At 61.8% G+C, this 17,582-nt stretch overlaps 1 protein-coding gene and 3 long non-coding RNA genes across 5 annotated transcripts; 3 read left to right on the top strand and 1 right to left on the bottom strand.

Moving 5' to 3' along the window:
• Positions 1 to 16: 16 nt before the first annotated feature.
• On the top strand, positions 17 to 12,129 carry MAF1 (MAF1 homolog, negative regulator of RNA polymerase III). Its single transcript, XM_051774663.1, has 10 exons — positions 17 to 318; positions 1,088 to 1,232; positions 1,653 to 1,781; positions 4,310 to 4,475; positions 6,973 to 7,010; positions 7,356 to 7,381; positions 7,785 to 7,971; positions 8,562 to 8,681; positions 9,823 to 9,939; positions 10,898 to 12,129. The coding sequence occupies exons 2-10, from the start codon at positions 1,150 to 1,152 to the stop codon at positions 10,917 to 10,919; spliced, it is 888 nt and encodes a 295-aa protein (XP_051630623.1). The 5' UTR covers positions 17 to 318; positions 1,088 to 1,149; the 3' UTR covers positions 10,920 to 12,129.
• Positions 3,498 to 4,080, bottom strand: LOC127464373 (uncharacterized). Its single transcript, XR_007901328.1, has 3 exons — positions 3,993 to 4,080; positions 3,773 to 3,912; positions 3,498 to 3,632 (listed from the first exon to the last, which is right to left on the bottom strand). It is a non-coding gene; the product is annotated as an uncharacterized LOC127464373 (long non-coding RNA).
• LOC127464371 (uncharacterized) lies at positions 5,750 to 6,394 on the top strand. Its single transcript, XR_007901325.1, has 3 exons — positions 5,750 to 5,926; positions 6,022 to 6,155; positions 6,327 to 6,394. It is a non-coding gene; the product is annotated as an uncharacterized LOC127464371 (long non-coding RNA).
• Positions 12,130 to 12,253: 124 nt separating the features above from the next.
• LOC127464372 (uncharacterized) lies at positions 12,254 to 12,658 on the top strand. 2 transcript variants are annotated; one of them, XR_007901327.1, is made up of 3 exons: positions 12,254 to 12,272; positions 12,505 to 12,576; positions 12,622 to 12,658. It is a non-coding gene; the product is annotated as an uncharacterized LOC127464372 (long non-coding RNA). The 2 variants fall into 2 exon arrangements; XR_007901326.1 differs by lacking the exon at positions 12,254 to 12,272 and adding an exon at positions 12,356 to 12,374.
• The last annotated feature ends 4,924 nt before the right edge of the window (positions 12,659 to 17,582 follow it).

Here is a 17,582-nt window from a genome sequence, read left to right as displayed (position 1 = left end):
GGCGCCGCCGGGGCGGGGCGGGCGGGGCGGCGCCGCTGTTGCCTCCCGGTCGGTGCCGCAGGAGAAGGTCGCCCCGCTCGCTCTCTCGCCCCGGGGGAACTCCCAGGTCTCGCTCAGCCGCTCGCGCAGTCCCGAGCACTCGGGGACATGTCGAGGTGGGCGGACGCCCGGTGGGCCGGCGCCAGACGGCGGGCGGCGGCCGCGGCACGAGCGCCCTCCTCGAGCTTTCCCCGGAGACGCCTCCTCTTACACGCGCCCCGAGCCTGAAGGCGCTGCCGCGGCGAGGAGGCCCCGCGGCACCGGGAGCGAGACGCGCCGGTAAGTCCGCTCGCCGCCCCCTCCCCTAAGTTCCCGGAGCCCCCGCGGACTACAGCTCCCAGCGTGCCGCGCGCGGCTCAGGAGCGGCCGGGTACGGGGCACGCCCGCGGGGCACCGTGGGCGCTGTAGTCCGCCAATGGCAGCGCCGAGCCCGCCGCGCGGGGCACGCCGGGAGCTGTAGTTCGCCAATGGGTCTGTTTGAGGCGCCGCGCGGGGCATGCCGGGAGCTGTAGTGCGCCGCGCGGGGCACGCCGGGAACGGCACTTCCGGGGCGCTCCGGTCCCGGGCGCCGCTTCCGCGTTTCCCTCTTTTCCTGCTCCTTTTTCTCCTCTTTCCCCTCTTTCTGCTTCTCTCTCCGCTCCTTCTTTATCTCCCGCCTCCATTTCCCCCTTTGTGGTGCCGCCGGCAGCTCCCCTCGAATCTCCTGTTTTCCTGTTCCCTCTTTCGCTTGGTTTTCCTCCTCTCTTGTTTAGTTTTTCTCCTCCTTTTCCCGTTTCCCGTTTTCTGCGTTTTCCTTTTCCTCTTCTTCCTTTTCCTCCCCCTTTTCTCGTTTCCCATTTTTCCCTTCCCCCTTTTCCCTTCCCGTTTCATTCTTTTCTTCCCCTTGTTTGCATTTTCTACTTTCCCCTTTTCCTTCCCCTTTTCGCTCCCCCTTTCTCCTCTTCCTTTCTCTTTTCTTCTCTTTCCTTTTACTTCCCTCTCTCCTCTGCCCGTTCCCGGTTTTCCCGCTCCCCTCCCGCTCCCAGAGTCTCCCCCGTTCCCCCCGCAGGACCCTGAGCTGCAGCCCCGGGAGCTGCTGTGGGAATCGCGCCGGGAGCCGCTGCGGGGAGGATGAAGCTGCTGGAAAACTCGAGCTTTGAAGCCATAAACTCCCAGCTGACGGTGGAGACGGGGGACGCCCACATCATCGGCAGGTCAGGGAACGCGGGAACGCCGGGAACGCCGGGAATGCCGGGGCTGGGAAGGGCCTGGAGCCCCCCGCGGGGTGTCCCGGCATCCCCCCGGGAATGGGCTGGGTGGGAAGGGGCTCGGGAGGCAGCGGGTGGGCAGGGGCACTGCCCACTGCCCTCGGGCACTGCCAGGGATCCAGGGGCAGCCACGGCTCCTCTGGGAATTCCAGCCCAGCCCCTCCCCGCCTTCCCATGGAACAATTCCTTCCCACTCTCCCCCCTGACCCTGGGAAGCCATTCCCTGTGTCCTGTCCCTCCATCCCTCGCCCCCAGTCCCTCTCCAGCTCTCCTGGAGCCCCTCCAGGCCCCGGGATGGGCTCCAGGGTCTCTGCCCGGAGCCTCCCTCCCTCATTCCCGGCTCCTGGAGCGTCCCCGTCCCCGCAGGATTGAGAGCTACTCGTGCAAGATGGCCGGGGACGACAAGCACATGTTCAAGCAGTTCTGCCAGGAGGGGCAGCCCCACGTGCTCGAGGCCCTGTCCCCACCCCAGACCTCGGGGCTCAGCCCGGGCAGGTGAACGGGGGGCACTGGGAGGCCACTGGGGGGGCTGGGCAGGCACTGGGAGGGGAACTGGGGGCACTGGGAGGCCACTGGGGGGGCTGGAGGGCACTGGAGGTGAACTGGGAGCCACTGGGAGCTGCTGGGGGAGACTGGAGGGCACTGGAGGTGAACTGGGAGCCACTGGGAGCTGCTGGGGGAGACTGGAGGGCACTGGGGGGACTGGGGAGGCACTGGGAGGTGAACTGGGAGGCACTGGGAGCTGCTGGGGGGCACTGGGAGGTGAACTGGGAGGCACTGGGAGCTGCTATGGGGCACTGGGAGCTGCTGGGAGAGACTGGAGGGTGCACTGAAGGGGAACTGGGAGCCACTGGGGTGCAACTGTGTTGCCCGTAACAGACACAAACCAGCAGAGTGCCGGTTCATGCGGTGCTTTATTCGGGGCCCGGGAACCTGAGGACTGGCGTCCCGAGTCAGGATTCCCAAAGACCCCCCCCATTCTCAGCTCGGCTTTTATACACAAACGAGTTGAGGTGCAGTTTCCACGGCAAAACAGTTCCATTCAGTCACAGACAAGCTCGTACTTCATACTGGTCACAATTGATAATCATCTGCTCTAATCGTAAATCTTCTTGAGCTGTCTGACCCCTAGGAACTGATTAACAGACCCTTCCCACATCCCGGGTAACAAATCATTATATACATGCTTGACTAACTCCTTTGATTGTTGTTGCCACTTCTTCAGCACAGTCCACGCTCACAAACAAGGTTGCTAGCTTACTACTTTGGAGCGTTGCTTTCTAGGCCTACTCTCCTACTAAGCCTTAGCCATTCTACTACTAAATTTAAATTGCTCTGTAACAACTGGGATAGACTGGGGAGAACTGGGATGGACTGGGGTGCGACTGGGAGGTAACTGGGGGGCTGGGAGCTGACAGGGAGGCTGGGACAGGTACTGGGATTGACTGGGAGGAAGCTCTGGGGGTCATGGGATGGGTTGGGAAGGACCTTTGGGGTCAGAACCACCATCCCCAGGAGTCACATCCCCAGGGATCCCAAATCCCTGTGGGGATCCAAAATCCCTGGGGGGATCCCTGGGGGATCCCAAATCCCTGGGGGGATCCCTGGGGGAAAGGTGCCTCCCCCCAGCCCTGGGCAGCCCCTCCCCTGCCCAACCCCACCCCCCCCTCCGTGCAGGAACCCCCCCAGATCCCCCCAGGGCCTTGTCCCGGTGTCCCCCAGCCAGTCCCATGTCCCTGACCCTGTTATCCTGTTCCCTGACCCTGTTCCCTGTCCTTGACTCCGTTCCCATGTCCCTAATTCCATTCTTGTATCCTTGACTTTGCTGTCCTGTCCCTGTCCCCGATCCCATATCCCTGAGTGCCCTGTCCCCATTTTTGTTTGTCTGACCCCATTAATGTGTGCCTGACCCTACTGCCCTGTTCCCATATCCCTGACCTCATTACTGTATCCCTGTCCTTATTCCCTGTCCCTGACCCTATTCTCATATCCCTGAGCCCTCTGTGCTCCGTTTCCATATCCCTGACCCCACTGTGTCCTGTTCCCCCATCCCTGACCCCATCCCCATATTTTTGACCCCTCTGTGCCCTGTTCTGATGTCCCTGACCCTGTTCCCATATTTCTGATCTCACTGTCCCTGTTTCCTGTCCCTGACCCCATTCCCATATCCCTGACCCCATTCCCATATTTCTGTCTCCTCTGTGCCCCGTTCCCACATCCCTGCCCACATTCCCATATCCCTGACCTCTCTGTGCCCTGTTCCCATATACCTGCCCGCATTCCTATATCCCTGACCCCATTCCCGTATCCCTGACCCCATTCCCGTATCCCTGACCCCATTCCCACCTCCCCGACCCCGTTCCCACATCCCCGACCCCGTTCCCACATCCCCGACCCCGCTCCTACATCCCTGACCCTATTCCCACCTCCCTGCCCCCATTCCCACCTCCCTGCCCCCATTCCCACCTCCCCGACCCCGTTCCCACCTCCCCGACCCCATTCCCACATCCCTGCCCCCATTCCCACATCCCTGACCCCGTTCCCACATCCCCGACCCCATTCCCGTATCCCTGACCCCATTCCCACATCCCCGACCCCGTTCCCACATCCTCGACCCCGTTCCCACCTCCCTGCCCCCATTCCCACCTCCCCGACCCCATTCCCCCATTGCTGACCCCATTCCCCTATCCCTGACCCCATTCCCACATCCCTGACCCCATTCCTGTATCCCTGACCCTACTGTGCCCCGTTCCCACATCCCCGACCCCATTCCCACATCCCCCACCCCATTCCCACATCCCTGACCCCATTCCCCCATTGCTGACCCCATTCCCCTATCCCTGCCCCCATTCCCACCTCCCTGCCCCCATTCCCACCTCCCCGACCCCGTTCCCACATCCCCGACCCCATTTCCACATCCCCGACCCCGTTCCTGTATCCCTGCCCCCGTTCCCACACCCCTGCCCCCATTCCTGTATCCCCGACCCCGCTGTCCCCATTCCCACGCCCCCCGTGTGCCCCAGGCTGGGGAAGAGCCAGAGTGGGGACGAGGAGGGTCCCCTGAGCGACACGTGCAGCCGCAAGACCCTCTTCTACCTGATCACCACCCTCAACGAGTCCTTCCGGCCCGACTACGACTTCAGCGCCGCCAAGAGCCACGAGTTCAGCCGGGAGCCCAGCCTCAACTGGGTACGGGGCAGCCCTGGGAGCAGCCCCCGGGATCGGGGGAGCATCCCCTGGGATGGTGGGAGCATGCCTTGGGATGGTGGGAGCATCCCCTGGGATCGTGGGATCATCCCCTGGGATCGGGGGAGCAGCCCTTGGGATGGTGGGAGCATGCCTTGGGATGGTGGGAGCATCCTTTGGGATCGTGGGATCATCCCCTGGGATCGGGGGAGCAGCCCCTGGGATCGTGGGATCACCCCTTGGGATGGTGGGATCATCCCTGGGATCGTGGGATCCTCCCCGGGATGGTGGGATCCTCCCCTGGGATTGTGGGATCAGCCCCTGGGTTTGTGGGATCATCCGCTGGGATCATGGGAGCATCCCTTGGGATTGTGGGATCATCCCCTAGGATTATGGGATCCTCCCTTAGGATTGTGGGATCATCCCCTGGGATTGTGGGATCATCCCTGGGATGGTGGGAGCATCCCTTGGGATTGTGGGATCCTCCCCCGGGATCATGGGATCATCCCTTGGGATCATGGGATCCTCCCCGGGATAATGGGATCCTCCCCTGGGATTGTGGGATCATCCCTTGGGATCATGGGATCATCCCTTGGGATCATGGGATTCTCCTCTGGGATCGTGGGATCATCCCCTAGGATTGTGGGATCATCCCTTGGGATCACGGGGTCCTCCCCTGGGATCGTGAGATCCTTCTCTGGGATTATGGGACCCTCCCCTGGGATCATGGGATCATCCCTTGGGATCATGGTATTCTCCTCTGGGATCGTGGGATCATCCCCTAGGATTATGGGATCCTCCCCTGGGATCGCAAGATCATTCCCTGGGATCGTGGGATCCTCCCCTGGGATCATGGAATCACCCCTTGGGATCGTGGGATCAACCCCCGGGATTGTGGGATCCTCCCCTGGGATTGTGGGATCACCCCCTGGGATCATGGGATCCTCCCCTGGGATCACTATCCCAGAGTGCTCCAACCTGGCCTTGGACACTTCCAGGGCTGGAGCAGCCACAGCTCCTCTGGGGAATCTCTTCCCATGGTGGCTCCCGTTCCCGTTCCGTGTTCCCATGGTGGCTCACATTCCTGTTTCCTGTTCCAGCGGTGGTTCCCATTCCCATTCCCTGTTCCTGTGATGGCTCACATCCCATTCCCTGTTCCCATGGTGATTCACGTTCCTATTCCCCATTCCCACGATGATTCCCGTTCCCATTCCCGCGGTGATTCCCATTCCCCATTTCCATTCCCTGTTCCCATTCCCATTCCCGCTGTAATTCCCGTTCCCATTCCCATTCCCTGTTCCCATTCCCCATTCCCGTGCTGATTCCCGTTCCCATTCCCTCTGTAATTCCCGCTGCCGCCCCCAGGTGCTGAACTCTGTGAACTGCAGCCTCTTCTCGTTCCCATTCCTTGTTCTCGTTCCCATTCCCATTCCTGCTGTAATTCCCATTCCCAGGTGCTGAACTCTGTGAACTGCAGCCTCTTCTCGTTCCCTTTCCCTGTTCCCGTTCCCATTCCCATTCCCATTCCCGCTGTAATTCCCATTCCCAGGTGGTGAACTCTGTGAACTGCAACCTGTTCCCATTCCCATTCCCATTCCCATTCCCAGGTGGTGAACTTGGTGAACTGCAGCCTGTTCTTGTTCCCATTCCTGCTGTAATTCCCATTCCCATTCCCGTTCCAAGGTGGTGAACTCCGTGAAGTGCAGCCTGTTCTCGTTCCCATTCCCATTCCCATTCCCCCTGTAATTCCCATTCCTATTCCCATTCCCAGGTGATGAATTCCGTGAACTGCAGCCTGTTCTCGTTCCCTGTTCCCATTCCCGCTGTAATTCCCGTTCCCATTCCCGTTCCCAGGTGATGAACTCCGTGAACTGCAGCCTGTTCTCGTTCCCATTCCCATTCCTGCTGTAATTCCCGTTCCCATTCCCACTGTAATTCCCGTTCCCAGGTGATGAATTCCGTGAACTGCAGCCTGTTCTCGTTCCCTGTTCCCATTCTCGTTCCCATTCCCGTTCCCATTCCCAGGTGATGAACTCCGTGAACTGCAGCCTGTTCTCGTTCCCATTCCCATTCCCACTGTAATTCCCATTCCCAGGTGATGAACTCGGTGAACTGCAGCCTGTTCTCGTTCCCTGTTCCCATTCCCGTTCCCATTCCCACTGTAATTCCCATTCCCAGGTGATGAATTCCGTGAACTGCAGCCTGTTCTTGTTCCCATTCCGGGTGTAATTCCCATTCCCATTCCCAGGTGGTGAATTTCGTGAACTGCAGCCTGTTCTCGTTCCCATTCCCATTCCCATTCCCCCTGTAATTCCCATTCCCATTCCCATTCCCAGGTGATGAACTCCGTGAACTGCAGCCTGTTCTCGTTCCCATTCCCATTCCCCCTGTAATTCCCGTTCCCATTCCCATTCCCAGGTGATGAACTCTGTGAACTGCAGCCTGTTCTCGTTCCCATTCCCATTCCTGCTGTAATTCCCGTTCCCATTCCCATTCCCAGGTGATGAACTCCGTGAACTGCAGCCTGTTCTCGTTCCCTGTTCCCATTCTCGTTCCCATTCCCGTTCCCATTCCCAGGTGATGAACTCGGTGAACTGCAGCCTGTTCTCGTTCCCTGTTCCCATTCTCGTTCCCATTCCCACTGTAATTCCCGTTCCCAGGTGATGAACTCGGTGAACTGCAGCCTGTTCTCGTTCCCTGTTCCCATTCCCGCTGTAATTCCCGTTCCCATTCCCATTCCCAGGTGATGAACTCCGTGAACTGCAGCCTGTTCTCGTTCCCTGTTCCCATTCCCGTTCCCATTCCCACTGTAATTCCCATTCCCAGGTGATGAACTCGGTGAACTGCAGCCTGTTCTCGTTCCCTGTTCCCATTCCCGGTGTAATTCCCGTTCCCATTCCCATTCCCAGGTGATGAACTCGGTGAACTGCAGCCTGTTCTCGTTCCCTGTTCCCATTCCCGTTCCCATTCCCACTGTAATTCCCATTCCCAGGTGATGAACTCCGTGAACTGCAGCCTGTTCTCGTTCCCTGTTCCCATTCCCGGTGTAATTCCCGTTCCCATTCCCATTCCCAGGTGATGAACTCGGTGAACTGCAGCCTGTTCTCGTTCCCTGTTCCCATTCCCACTGTAATTCCCATTCCCAGGTGATGAACTCTGTGAACTGCAGCCTGTTCTCGTTCCCTGTTCCCATTCCCGTTCCCATTCCCACTGTAATTCCCATTCCCAGGTGATGAACTCTGTGAACTGCAGCCTGTTCTCGTTCCCTGTTCCCATTCCCGTTCCCATTCCCACTGTAATTCCCATTCCCAGGTGATGAACTCCGTGAACTGCAGCCTGTTCTCGTTCCCTGTTCCCATTCCCATTCCCATTCCCAGGTGATGAATTCCGTGAACTGCAGCCTGTTCTCTGCCGTGCGGGAGGATTTCAAGGCGCTGAAGCCGCTGCTCTGGGACGCGGTGGACGAGGAGATCTGTCTGTCCGAGTGTGACATCTACAGGTACCGACCCTTCCTGTACATCTGTCTGTCCGAGTGTGACATCTGCAGGTACCGACCCTTCCCACGGGACAGGGGTTATCCCATGGGAGAGGGTCTATCCCACGGGAAAAGGCCTATCCCATAGGAGAGGGGCTATCCCATGGGAGAGGAGCTATCCCATGGAAGAGGAGCTATGCTACTGGAGAGGGGTTATCCCACAGGAGAGGGGCTATCCCACGGGAGAAGGGCGTTTGGGGTCTGGGACCGGTGTGGGGCTGGTGTGTCCTCACCGGAGCTGCCCTGGAGGGGAACGTCCCTTGCCACCCCCCTGGAGTTCCCACCCCCCGGAGTTCCCCCTGCCTGGGAATTCCTGCCCCCTTGAAATTCCCACCTCCTGGAATTCTCTCCAGCCCTCTGCTTTTCCCACCCTTTGGAATCCAGCCCCCCGTGGTTGGGGGTTTGTGACCCCCCCTGCTCCCGCTCCAGCTGGGTTTTTGGGATTTGGGGTGGCTGCCGAGGCTCTCTCCGGACTTCCCCCGTTCCCCCTTTTTCCCGGCCCATCCGTGCCCTCCGTGCCCCCCATTCCCGGCGTTCCCCCCTTCCCCCCGCAGCTACAACCCGGACCTGGACTCGGATCCCTTCGGGGAGGACGGGAGCCTCTGGTCCTTCAACTACTTCTTCTACAACAAGAGGCTCAAGAGGATCGTCTTCTTCACCTGCCGCTCCATCAGGTGAGGCCCCACGGCCTTCCCCACCTGGGGATTCCTCCCTGGAATTCCTGCCGGGAGCTGAGGTCCTGCTGTCCTTGTTCCCCAGGATTCCCCCCCAGAATTCCAGCCGGGAGCTGAGCCCTTGCTGTCCTTGTTCCCCTGCCAGGAGCTGAGGCCCCGCTGTCCTTGTTCCCCGGGGATTCCCCCCGGAATTCCAACTGGGAGCTGAGGCTCTGCTGTTCTTGTTCCCTGTCCTTCCCCACGGATTCCCCCCCAGGGATTCCCCCCGGAATTCCGGCCGGGAACTGAGGCCCCGCTGTCCTTGTTCCCCGGCCGGGAGCTGACCCCCGCTGTCCTTGTTCCCTGGGATTCCCCAGGGATTCCCCTGGAATTCCTGCCAGGAGCTGACCCCCGCTGTCCTTGTTCCCTGGGATTCCCCAGGGATTCCCCCCCAAATTCCTGCCGGGAGCTGACCCCCGCTGTCCTTGTTCCCTGGGATTCCCCTGGAATTCCGGCCAGGAGCTGACCCCCGCTGTCCTTGTTCCCTGGGATTCCCCCCAGAATTCCTGCCGGGAGCTGACCCCCGCTGTCCTTGTTCCCCGGGATTCCCCTGGGATTCTCCTGGAATTCCTGCCGGGAGCTGACCCCCACTGTCCTTGTTCCCTGGCCTTCCCCAGGGATTCCCCCTCAGGGATTCCTCCCGGAATTCCTGCCGGGAGCTGACCCCTGCTGTCCTTGTTCCCTGGGATTCCCCTGGAATTCCGACCGGGAGCTGACCCCCGCTGTCCTTGTTCCCTGGGATTCCCCAGGGATTCCCCCCCGGAATTCCGGCCGGGAGCTGACCCCCGCTGTCCTTGTTCCCTGGGATTCCCCTGGAATTCCTGCCGGGAACTGACCCCCGCTGTCCTTGTTCCCCGGGATTCCTCTGGAATTCCTGCCGGGAGCTGACCCCCGCTGTCCTTGTTCCCTGGGATTCCCCAGGGATTCCCCTGGAATTCCAGCCTGGAGCTGACCCCCGCTGTCCTTGTTCCCTGGGATTCCCCAGGGATTCCCCTGGAATTCCAGCCTGGAGCTGACCCCCGCTGTCCTTGTTCCCTGGGATTCCCCAGGGATTCCCCTGGAATTCCTGCCGGGCGCTGACCCCGCTGTCCTGTCCCCGCAGCGGTTACGCCTACACCCGGCCGGACACCGGGGCCGAGCTGGACATGGACCTGGGAGAGGGGGACACCGGGACGGGCGACAGCGGAGACCCCGAGGGAGGGGGCATCGAGGGGGACAGGTGGGGGTGGGGCTGGGGGGGGTCAGGGGGGTCACGGGAGGGTGTGGGGCTGGGAGGGGTCAAGGGGGGGTCACAGGGGGGTCATGGGGGGGTCACGGGGGGTCACGGGGGAGTGTGGGGCTGGGAGGGGTCACAGGGGGGTCACAGGGGGGTGTGGGGCTGGGAGGGGTCACAGGGGGGTCACAGGGGGGTGTGGGGCTGGGAGGGGTCATGGGGGGTCACGGGGGAGTGTGGGGCTGGGAGGGGTCACAGGGGTGTCACAGGTGGGTGTGGGGCTGGGAGAGGTCACGGGGGGGTCACAGGGGGGGTCACAGGTGGGTGTGGGGCTGGGAGGGGTCACGGGGGGGTCACAGGGGGGTGTGGGGCTGGGAGGGGTCACGGGGGGTCACAGGGGGGTCACAGGTGGGTGTGGGGCTGGGAGGGGTCACAGGAGGGTCACAGGTGAGTGTGGGCACAGCTGGGTGTGGGGACAGGGGGTCACAGGTGGGTGTGGGGACAGGGGGTCACAGGTGGGTGTGGGGCCAGGGGTGAGGTCACAGGGGGGTCACAGGTGGGTGTGGGGCTGGGAGAGGTCACGGGGGGGTCACAGGGGGGGTCACAGGTGGGTGTGGGGCTGGGAGGGGTCACGGGGGGGTCACAGGGGGGTGTGGGGCTGGGAGGGGTCACGGGGGGTCACAGGGGGGTCACAGGGGGGTGTGGGGCTGGGAGGGGTCACAGGAGGGTCACAGGTGAGTGTGGGCACAGCTGGGTGTGGGGACAGGGGGTCACAGGTGGGTGTGGGGCCAGGGGGTCACAGGTGGGTGTGGGGCCAGGGGTGAGGTCACAGGGGGGTCACAGGTGGGTGTGGGGGCAGGGGGGTCACAGGGGGGGTCACAGGGGGGTGTGGGGACAGGAGTGAGGTCACAGGGGGGTCCCCCGGGGGTCAGGTGACCCCGTGACCCCGCTGCCCTCCTTGCAGGCTGCAGGTGATGTGCATGTGAGGGAGATCCCAGCCCCATCTGAGGCCACACAGTGGCACCAGGAACAGACTGGGAATGAACCAGTAACAGGACTGGGAATGGAACCAGTAACAGGACTGGGAATGGACTGGGAACCAAACCAGCATCAGAACCGGGAGTGGGACCGAGATGGGAACTGGGAATGGAACCAGTAACAGGACTGGGAATGGAACCAGTAACAGGACTGAGCATGGACTGGGAACCAAACCAGCATCAGAACCGGGACCGGGATGGGAACCGGGAATGGAACCAGCACCGGGACTGGGAATGGAACCAGGACTGGGAATGGAACCAGCACTGGGACTGGGAACGGAACCAGCACCAGGATTGGGAACGGAACCAGCACCTGGACTGGAAATGGAACCGGGACTGGGAACAGAACCAGCACCGGGACTGGGAATGGAACCAGCACCGGGACTGGGAATGGAACCAGCACTGGGACTGGGAATGGAACCAGCACTGGGACTGGGAACTGAACCAGCACCTGGACTGGGAACCAAACCAGCGCCGGAACCGGCCCTGAAACCAGCCACGAACTGGGAATGGAACTGAGGACAGACCCGACCCCAAAGCAGGAACAGGACTGGGAACAGGGCAGGGGATGGGAGCGGCCCCAAAGCAGGACCAGGACCGGGAACGGGGCCGGGATCGGCCCTAAAGCCGAGGAACAGACCCGGAAAAGGAGCGGGACCGACCCCAAAGCGGGAATGGATCCGGGCTGGGCTCCAGCCCCCCCGTCCCGTCCCACAGTGCCGTGTCCCCCGGACTGTGCCCTGTCCCCATCCCGGTGTGTCCCAGCCCCCCCATCCCACACTGCCGTGTCCCCCGGACTGTGCCCTGTCCCCATCCCGCTGTGTCCCAGCCCCCCCATCCCACACTGCCGTGTCCCCCGGACTGTGCCCTGTCCCCATCCCGCTGTGTCCCGGCCCCCCCGGACACTGGAGCCCCCCCGGGCACCCGGAGCCGCCCGAGCCGGGCCCCCCCGGCCCCCCCGAGCTCCGGGAAGCTTTGCTGCACTTTATGGCTCCTCGGCTGCACTGACCCCCCAAATCCCCCTTCTCCAACCTCCTGACCCCCCCGTCCGTCCTGGCACCGGCACTGCCGGGGGGACCCTCCGGCCCCCCAAAAACTGCCCCCCAAACCCACCCCCCCCCCCCGAGTCCGTGTGTTTCAAGAGTTCGGCTTCGCTCTCCTCCCGCTCCAGGCTCTGATTTTGGGGGGTTGGGCTGGGACAGGTGAGCTGGGACAGGTGATGTGGGACAGGTGTCCTGGGACAGGTGACCCTGGGACAGGTGATCCTGGGACAGGTGATCTGGGACAGGAGATCTGAGACAGGTGATCCTGGGACAGGTGATGTGGGACAGGTGACCCTGGGACAGGTGACCCTGGGACAGGTGATCCTGGGACAGGTGATCTGGGACAGGAGATCTGAGACAGGTGATCCTGGGACAGGTGATGTGGGACAGGTGACCCTGGGACAGGTGATGTGGGACAGGTGACCCTGGGACAGGTGACCTTGGGACAGGTGATGTGGGACAGGTGATGTGGGACAGGTGAGCTGGGACAGGTGATGTGGGACAGGTGATGTGGGACAGGTGATCCTGGGACAGGTGATCTGGGACAGGTGATCCTGGGACAGGTGACCCTGGGACAGGTGACCCTGGGACAGGTGATCCTGGGACAGGTGATCTGGGATCTGGCACTGCTCTGGAATGGGAGGGTCCCACCTGCCCTTCCCATGGGAATCAGGCTCTGGAGTGGGGGGGGTCCGACCCCATCCTGAGGGGGTTCAGAGCAGGGGGGGGGGGTCCCACCTGCACCCCCGAGGGGGCTCTGGAGCAGGAGGGGGTCCCACCCCCACCGCAAAGGGAACCAGCTCTGGTTTGGGGGGTCCCCCCAGCCCCCCCTGCCTGCTCCAGGCTCTGCATTCCAGGCTCTGATTCCGGCCATGTCCCCGCTCCAGATCAGGGGTCCAACTGCCCACGCACAGCAAGGGGGCCCCTGAGCCCCCCCCAAACCCCTCAAGCCCCCCAGGAGTGGGGCAGGGGCCACTGACCCCCCCCAAAGCCCTCGAGCCCCCCAGGAGTGGGGCAGGGGCCCCTGAGCCCCCCCAAACTCCTGCAGCCCCCCAGGAGTGGGGCAGGGGCCACTGACCCCCCCAAACCACTCGAGACCCCCAGGAGTGGGGCAGGGGCCCCTGAGCCCCCCCAAACTCCTGCAGCCCCCCAGGAGTGGGGCAGGGGCCACTGACCCCCCCAAACCACTCGAGACCCCCAGGAGTGGGGCAGGGGCCACTGACCCCCCCCCCCAAACCCCTCAAGCCCCCCAGGAGTGGGGCAGGGGCCACTGACCCCCCCCAAAGCCCTCGAGCCCCCCAGGAGTGGGGCAGGGGCCCCTGAGCCCCCCCAAACTCCTGCAGCCCCCCAGGAGTGGGGCAGGGGCCACTGACCCCCCCAAACCACTCGAGACCCCCAGGAGTGGGGCAGGGGCCACTGACCCCCCCCCCCAAACCCCTCAAGCCCCCCAGGAGTGGGGCAGGGGCCACTGACCCCCCCCAAAGCCCTCGAGCCCCCCAGGAGTGGGGCAGGGGCCCCTGAGCCCCCCCAAACTCCTGCAGCCCCCCAGGAGTGGGGCAGGGGCCACTGACCCCCCCAAACCACTCGAGACCCCCAGGAGTGGGGCAGGGGCCACTGACCCCCCCCCCCAAACCCCTCAAGCCCCCCAGGAGTGGGGCAGGGGCCACTGACCCCCCCAAACCACTCGAGACCCCCAGGAGTGGGACAGGGCCAGACAGAGCCCCCGGTGCCGTGGGCATCCCACTGTTCCCACTGGAGGCTCTCCTGGTTTTTGGGGTTGGGTTTGTGTCCCCCCAGCCACCCTCAGGGGGTTCCCCCAACTCCCCCCCCCTCCCAGAGCCCCGGGAACTCGGAATTCCACATTGGAGTGTCCTGCCAGTGAGGGATTTCTGGGATCCACCCCCAGTTCCCGGGGATTCCCTCGGGGGTGTCCCCGTTATCCCCGGGAGGGGGTCGCTGTCACCCAGGGGCAGCTGGGGTTGGGACCCCCCCTGGTTTGGGACCCCCCCCCCTGGTTTGGGATCCCCCCATGGTTTGGGATCCCCCCCATGGTTTGGGACCCCCCCATGGTTTGGGATCCCCCCCATGGTTTGGGACCCCCCCCATGGTTTGGGACCACCCCCCATGGTTTGGGATCCCCCCATGGTTTGGGATCCCCCCCCTGGTTTGGGATCCCCCCATGGTTTGGGACCCCCCCATGGTTTGGGATCCCCCCCTGGTTTGGGACACCCCCCCTGGTTTGGGATCCCCCCATGGTTTGGGATCTCTTGGCTCCCCTTTGTCCTCTGCTTTATCACTTTATTCTCTGATTTAGCATCAGTTTACCCTCTGTTGTCACTTTATTGTCCGTTTTCCTGGGATCCCAGGGCGGTCTGGGCTTGGAGGGACCTCCAGGACCCCCTCGTTCCGTCCCCCCGCGGGTGGGGACACCCCCCCTGTCCCGGGTCACCTCTCTGACCACGGGGTTCCCCCCCAGCATCCTGGGGAAAAGGGGCTGGAACTTCCCTCCTTGGAGTCGGGAGCGGGGGCAGCGCTCCCGTTCTGCCGGGAGAGGTGTCCTCTGGGGGCTGGAACAGCAACTTTCCTGGGAAAACCCCCCTTTGTGGCTGTTTTCCCCTGCAGTTCCCCCCCCCCCGGCATCGAGGAGGGTCGTCCATCCTCTTCCTCGCGTCCTGGCCCCCGGTTTGTCCCTCCCGCATCCTCTCCCTGGAGCCCGAGGCCGCTGCTGTCCGGGGCTGGAATTTGGTGCCATCCAGGCGGGGGGTGGGACAGGTCCGGAATTATTTGGGACTCCTGAGCGGGTTTATCCGGGATCTCCCCCGAGTTTATCCGGGATCTCCCCCGCGGCCTCGCCTCCCTCGGGCTCGGAATTGGAATTACCACCTCCCCGGGTCCCCCCTCGCCTCCCTCGGGCTCAGAATTGGAATTATCACCTCCCCGGGTCCCCCCTCGCCTCCCTCGGGCTCAGAATTGGAATTACCACCTCCCCGGGTCCCCCCTCGCCTCCCTCAGGCTCGGAATTGGAATTATCACCTCCCCGGGTCCCCCCTCGCCTCCCTCGGGCTCGGAATTGGAATTATCGCCTCCCCGGGTCCCCCCTCGCCTCCCTCATGTTCGGAATTGGAATTATCACCTCCCCGAGTCCCCCCTCGCCTCCCTCGGGCTCGGAATGGGAATTATCGCCTCCCCGAGTCCCCCCTCGTCTCCCTCATGTTCGGAATTGGAATTATCACCTCCCCGGGTCCCCCCTCGCCCCCCGCGCTCCCCTCACGCTCCCCTCACGCTGGGGCAGTTCCCGCCGGGGCTCGGAGGGGGTTGGTTTGGGGGGAGTCCCCCCGTGCTCTCGGAGCCCGCCCGGGCCCGGGGCTTTGCCGGGAGCGAGCGCTGGAACCGCGCGGAAAAAATCCGGGAGCGACCGGGGGGGAAAAACCCGCGGGGAGGGAGCCCCGGGAATAGGGAGGGAGCCCCGGGAATAGGGAGGGAGCCCCGGGAACAGGGAGAGAGCTCCGGGAATAGGGAGGGAGCCCCGGGAATAGGGAGAGAGTCCCGGGAACAGGGAGAGAGCTCCGGGAATAGGGAGGGAGCCCCGGGAATAGGGAGGGAGCCCCGGGAATAGGGAGGGAGCTTCGGGAACAGGGAGGGAGCCCCGGGAACAAGGAGAGAGCCCCGGGAATAGGGAGAGAGCCCCGGGAACAGGGAGAGAGCCCCGGGAACAGGGAGAGAGTCCCGGGAACCGGGACAGAACCCCAGGAACAGGGAGGGAGTCCCGGGAATAGGGAGGGAGCCCCGGGAACCGGGAGAGAGCCCCGGGAATAGGGAGAGAGCCCCGGGAACAGGGAGAGAGCCCCGGGAACAGGGAGAGAGCCCCGGGAACAGGGAGAGAGCCCCAGGAACAGGGAGGGAGCCCCAGGAATAGGGAGAGAGCTCCGGGAATAGGGAGAGAGCTCCAGGAATAGGGAGGCCCCTACTGGGATGTGCCAGGCTGGGAACTCCCCCCCAGCGACAACTGGGGACCTTTAACCCCTTTAACCCCTTTAACCCCTCAGTTGCTGTGCCGGGCTGTGCCAGGCTGGGAACTCCCCCCAGCCACGTCCCACTGGGGAGGGCGGCCCTGGGGGGGAAGGAACGGATTTGGTGATTCCAGGGGGGGACACAACGAGTTGTGACCCCCTGGAAGGGAGGGAACTGCACCTTCAACAGACCCACGGGGTGTGAGCATACAAACATATGAACATATAACACAGGGACATGTGAACACAGGAACATACAAACACAGGGACATGTGAACAGAGGAACATATGAACACATGAACATATGAACACAGGAACATAGAAACACATGGACATACAAACACAGGGACATGTGAACAGAGGAATATATAAACACATGGACATAGAAACACATGGACATATAACACATGAACATATAAACACAGGGACATATGAACACAGGGACATGTGAACAGAGGAACATATAAACACATGAACATAGAAACACAGAGACATAAACACAGGGATATATAACACAGGAACATAGAAACACAGGGACATAGAAACACATGAACATCATATAACACATGAACATATAGCACATGAACATATAACACATGAACATATAAACACAGGAGCATATAACACATGAATATATGAACACATGAACATATAAACACAGGAGCATATAACACATGAATATATGAACACATGAACATATAAACACAGGAACTTATAAAACACATGAGCATAGAAACACATGGACATACAAACACATGGACATAGAAACACATGAACATACAAACACAGGAACATATAAACATGTGGACATACATGAAGATATAAACACAGGGACATAGAAACACAGGAACATAGAAACACATAGACATCATATAACACATGAACATATAACACATGAACATATAAACACAGGAATATCTAAACACAGAAACATAGAAACACATGAATATGGAAACACAGGAACATATAAACACATGAACATATAACACATGAACATATGAACACAGGGACATACAAACACATGGACATACAAACACATGGGCATACAAACACATGAACATATGAACACATGGACATACAAACACATGAACATACAAACACAGGAACATACAAACACAGGAGCATACAAACACATGGACATATATGAAGATATAAACACAGGAACATCCAAACCTCCCAGGAGGAGCCCCCGGGCTGCAGCTGCCCAGCCTTCCCAAAGAGTCTCCCTGTCCCTGGACCTTCTGGTGGGAGGAGACCCCCCGAAGATGGGGCAGCCCCAGCCTGGGCAGGAGCCCCCGGGGGGAGGTTTGTTCCCTCCTGGAGGGAGGTTTGTCCCCTCCTGGGGGGAGGTTTGTTCCCTCACAGGGGGTGTCGAGGCCAGGCTGGCACCGAGGGACCAGAGAGATCTTTCCAGTTCAGCTGGGCTGGGTTTAAGGAGCCAGAACGGGACACATTGGAAGGGAGGAAAACGCCCCCAAGAGAAGCCAATCCCCCCCGTGCCCCCACTCAGCTGCACCCCAACCCCCCAGCCATGGCTCAGGGGGGCTCCCCTGGGCTTG

This window comes from Manacus candei, unplaced genomic scaffold (genome assembly GCF_025592945.1).
Source record: "Manacus candei isolate 608988 ecotype Guabito, Panama unplaced genomic scaffold, ASM2559294v1 h1tg000214l, whole genome shotgun sequence".
NCBI classification, from domain to species: Eukaryota; Metazoa; Chordata; class Aves; order Passeriformes; family Pipridae; genus Manacus; species Manacus candei.
This window is presented reverse-complemented; position numbering and strand designations above follow the sequence as displayed.

Excerpts from the sequence above, each read along its gene's own strand:
- MAF1 (XM_051774663.1), top strand. The coding sequence starts at position 1,150 with ATGAAGCTGCTGGAAAACTCGAGCTTTGAAGCCATAAACTCCCAGCTG. Across the intron at positions 4,476-6,972 it reads GGGAGCCCAGCCTCAACTGG|GTGATGAACTCCGTGAACTG; the intron begins GTACGGGGCAGC and ends TCCCATTCCCAG. Across the intron at positions 9,940-10,897 it reads GGGGGCATCGAGGGGGACAG|GCTGCAGGTGATGTGCATGT; the intron begins GTGGGGGTGGGG and ends CCCTCCTTGCAG.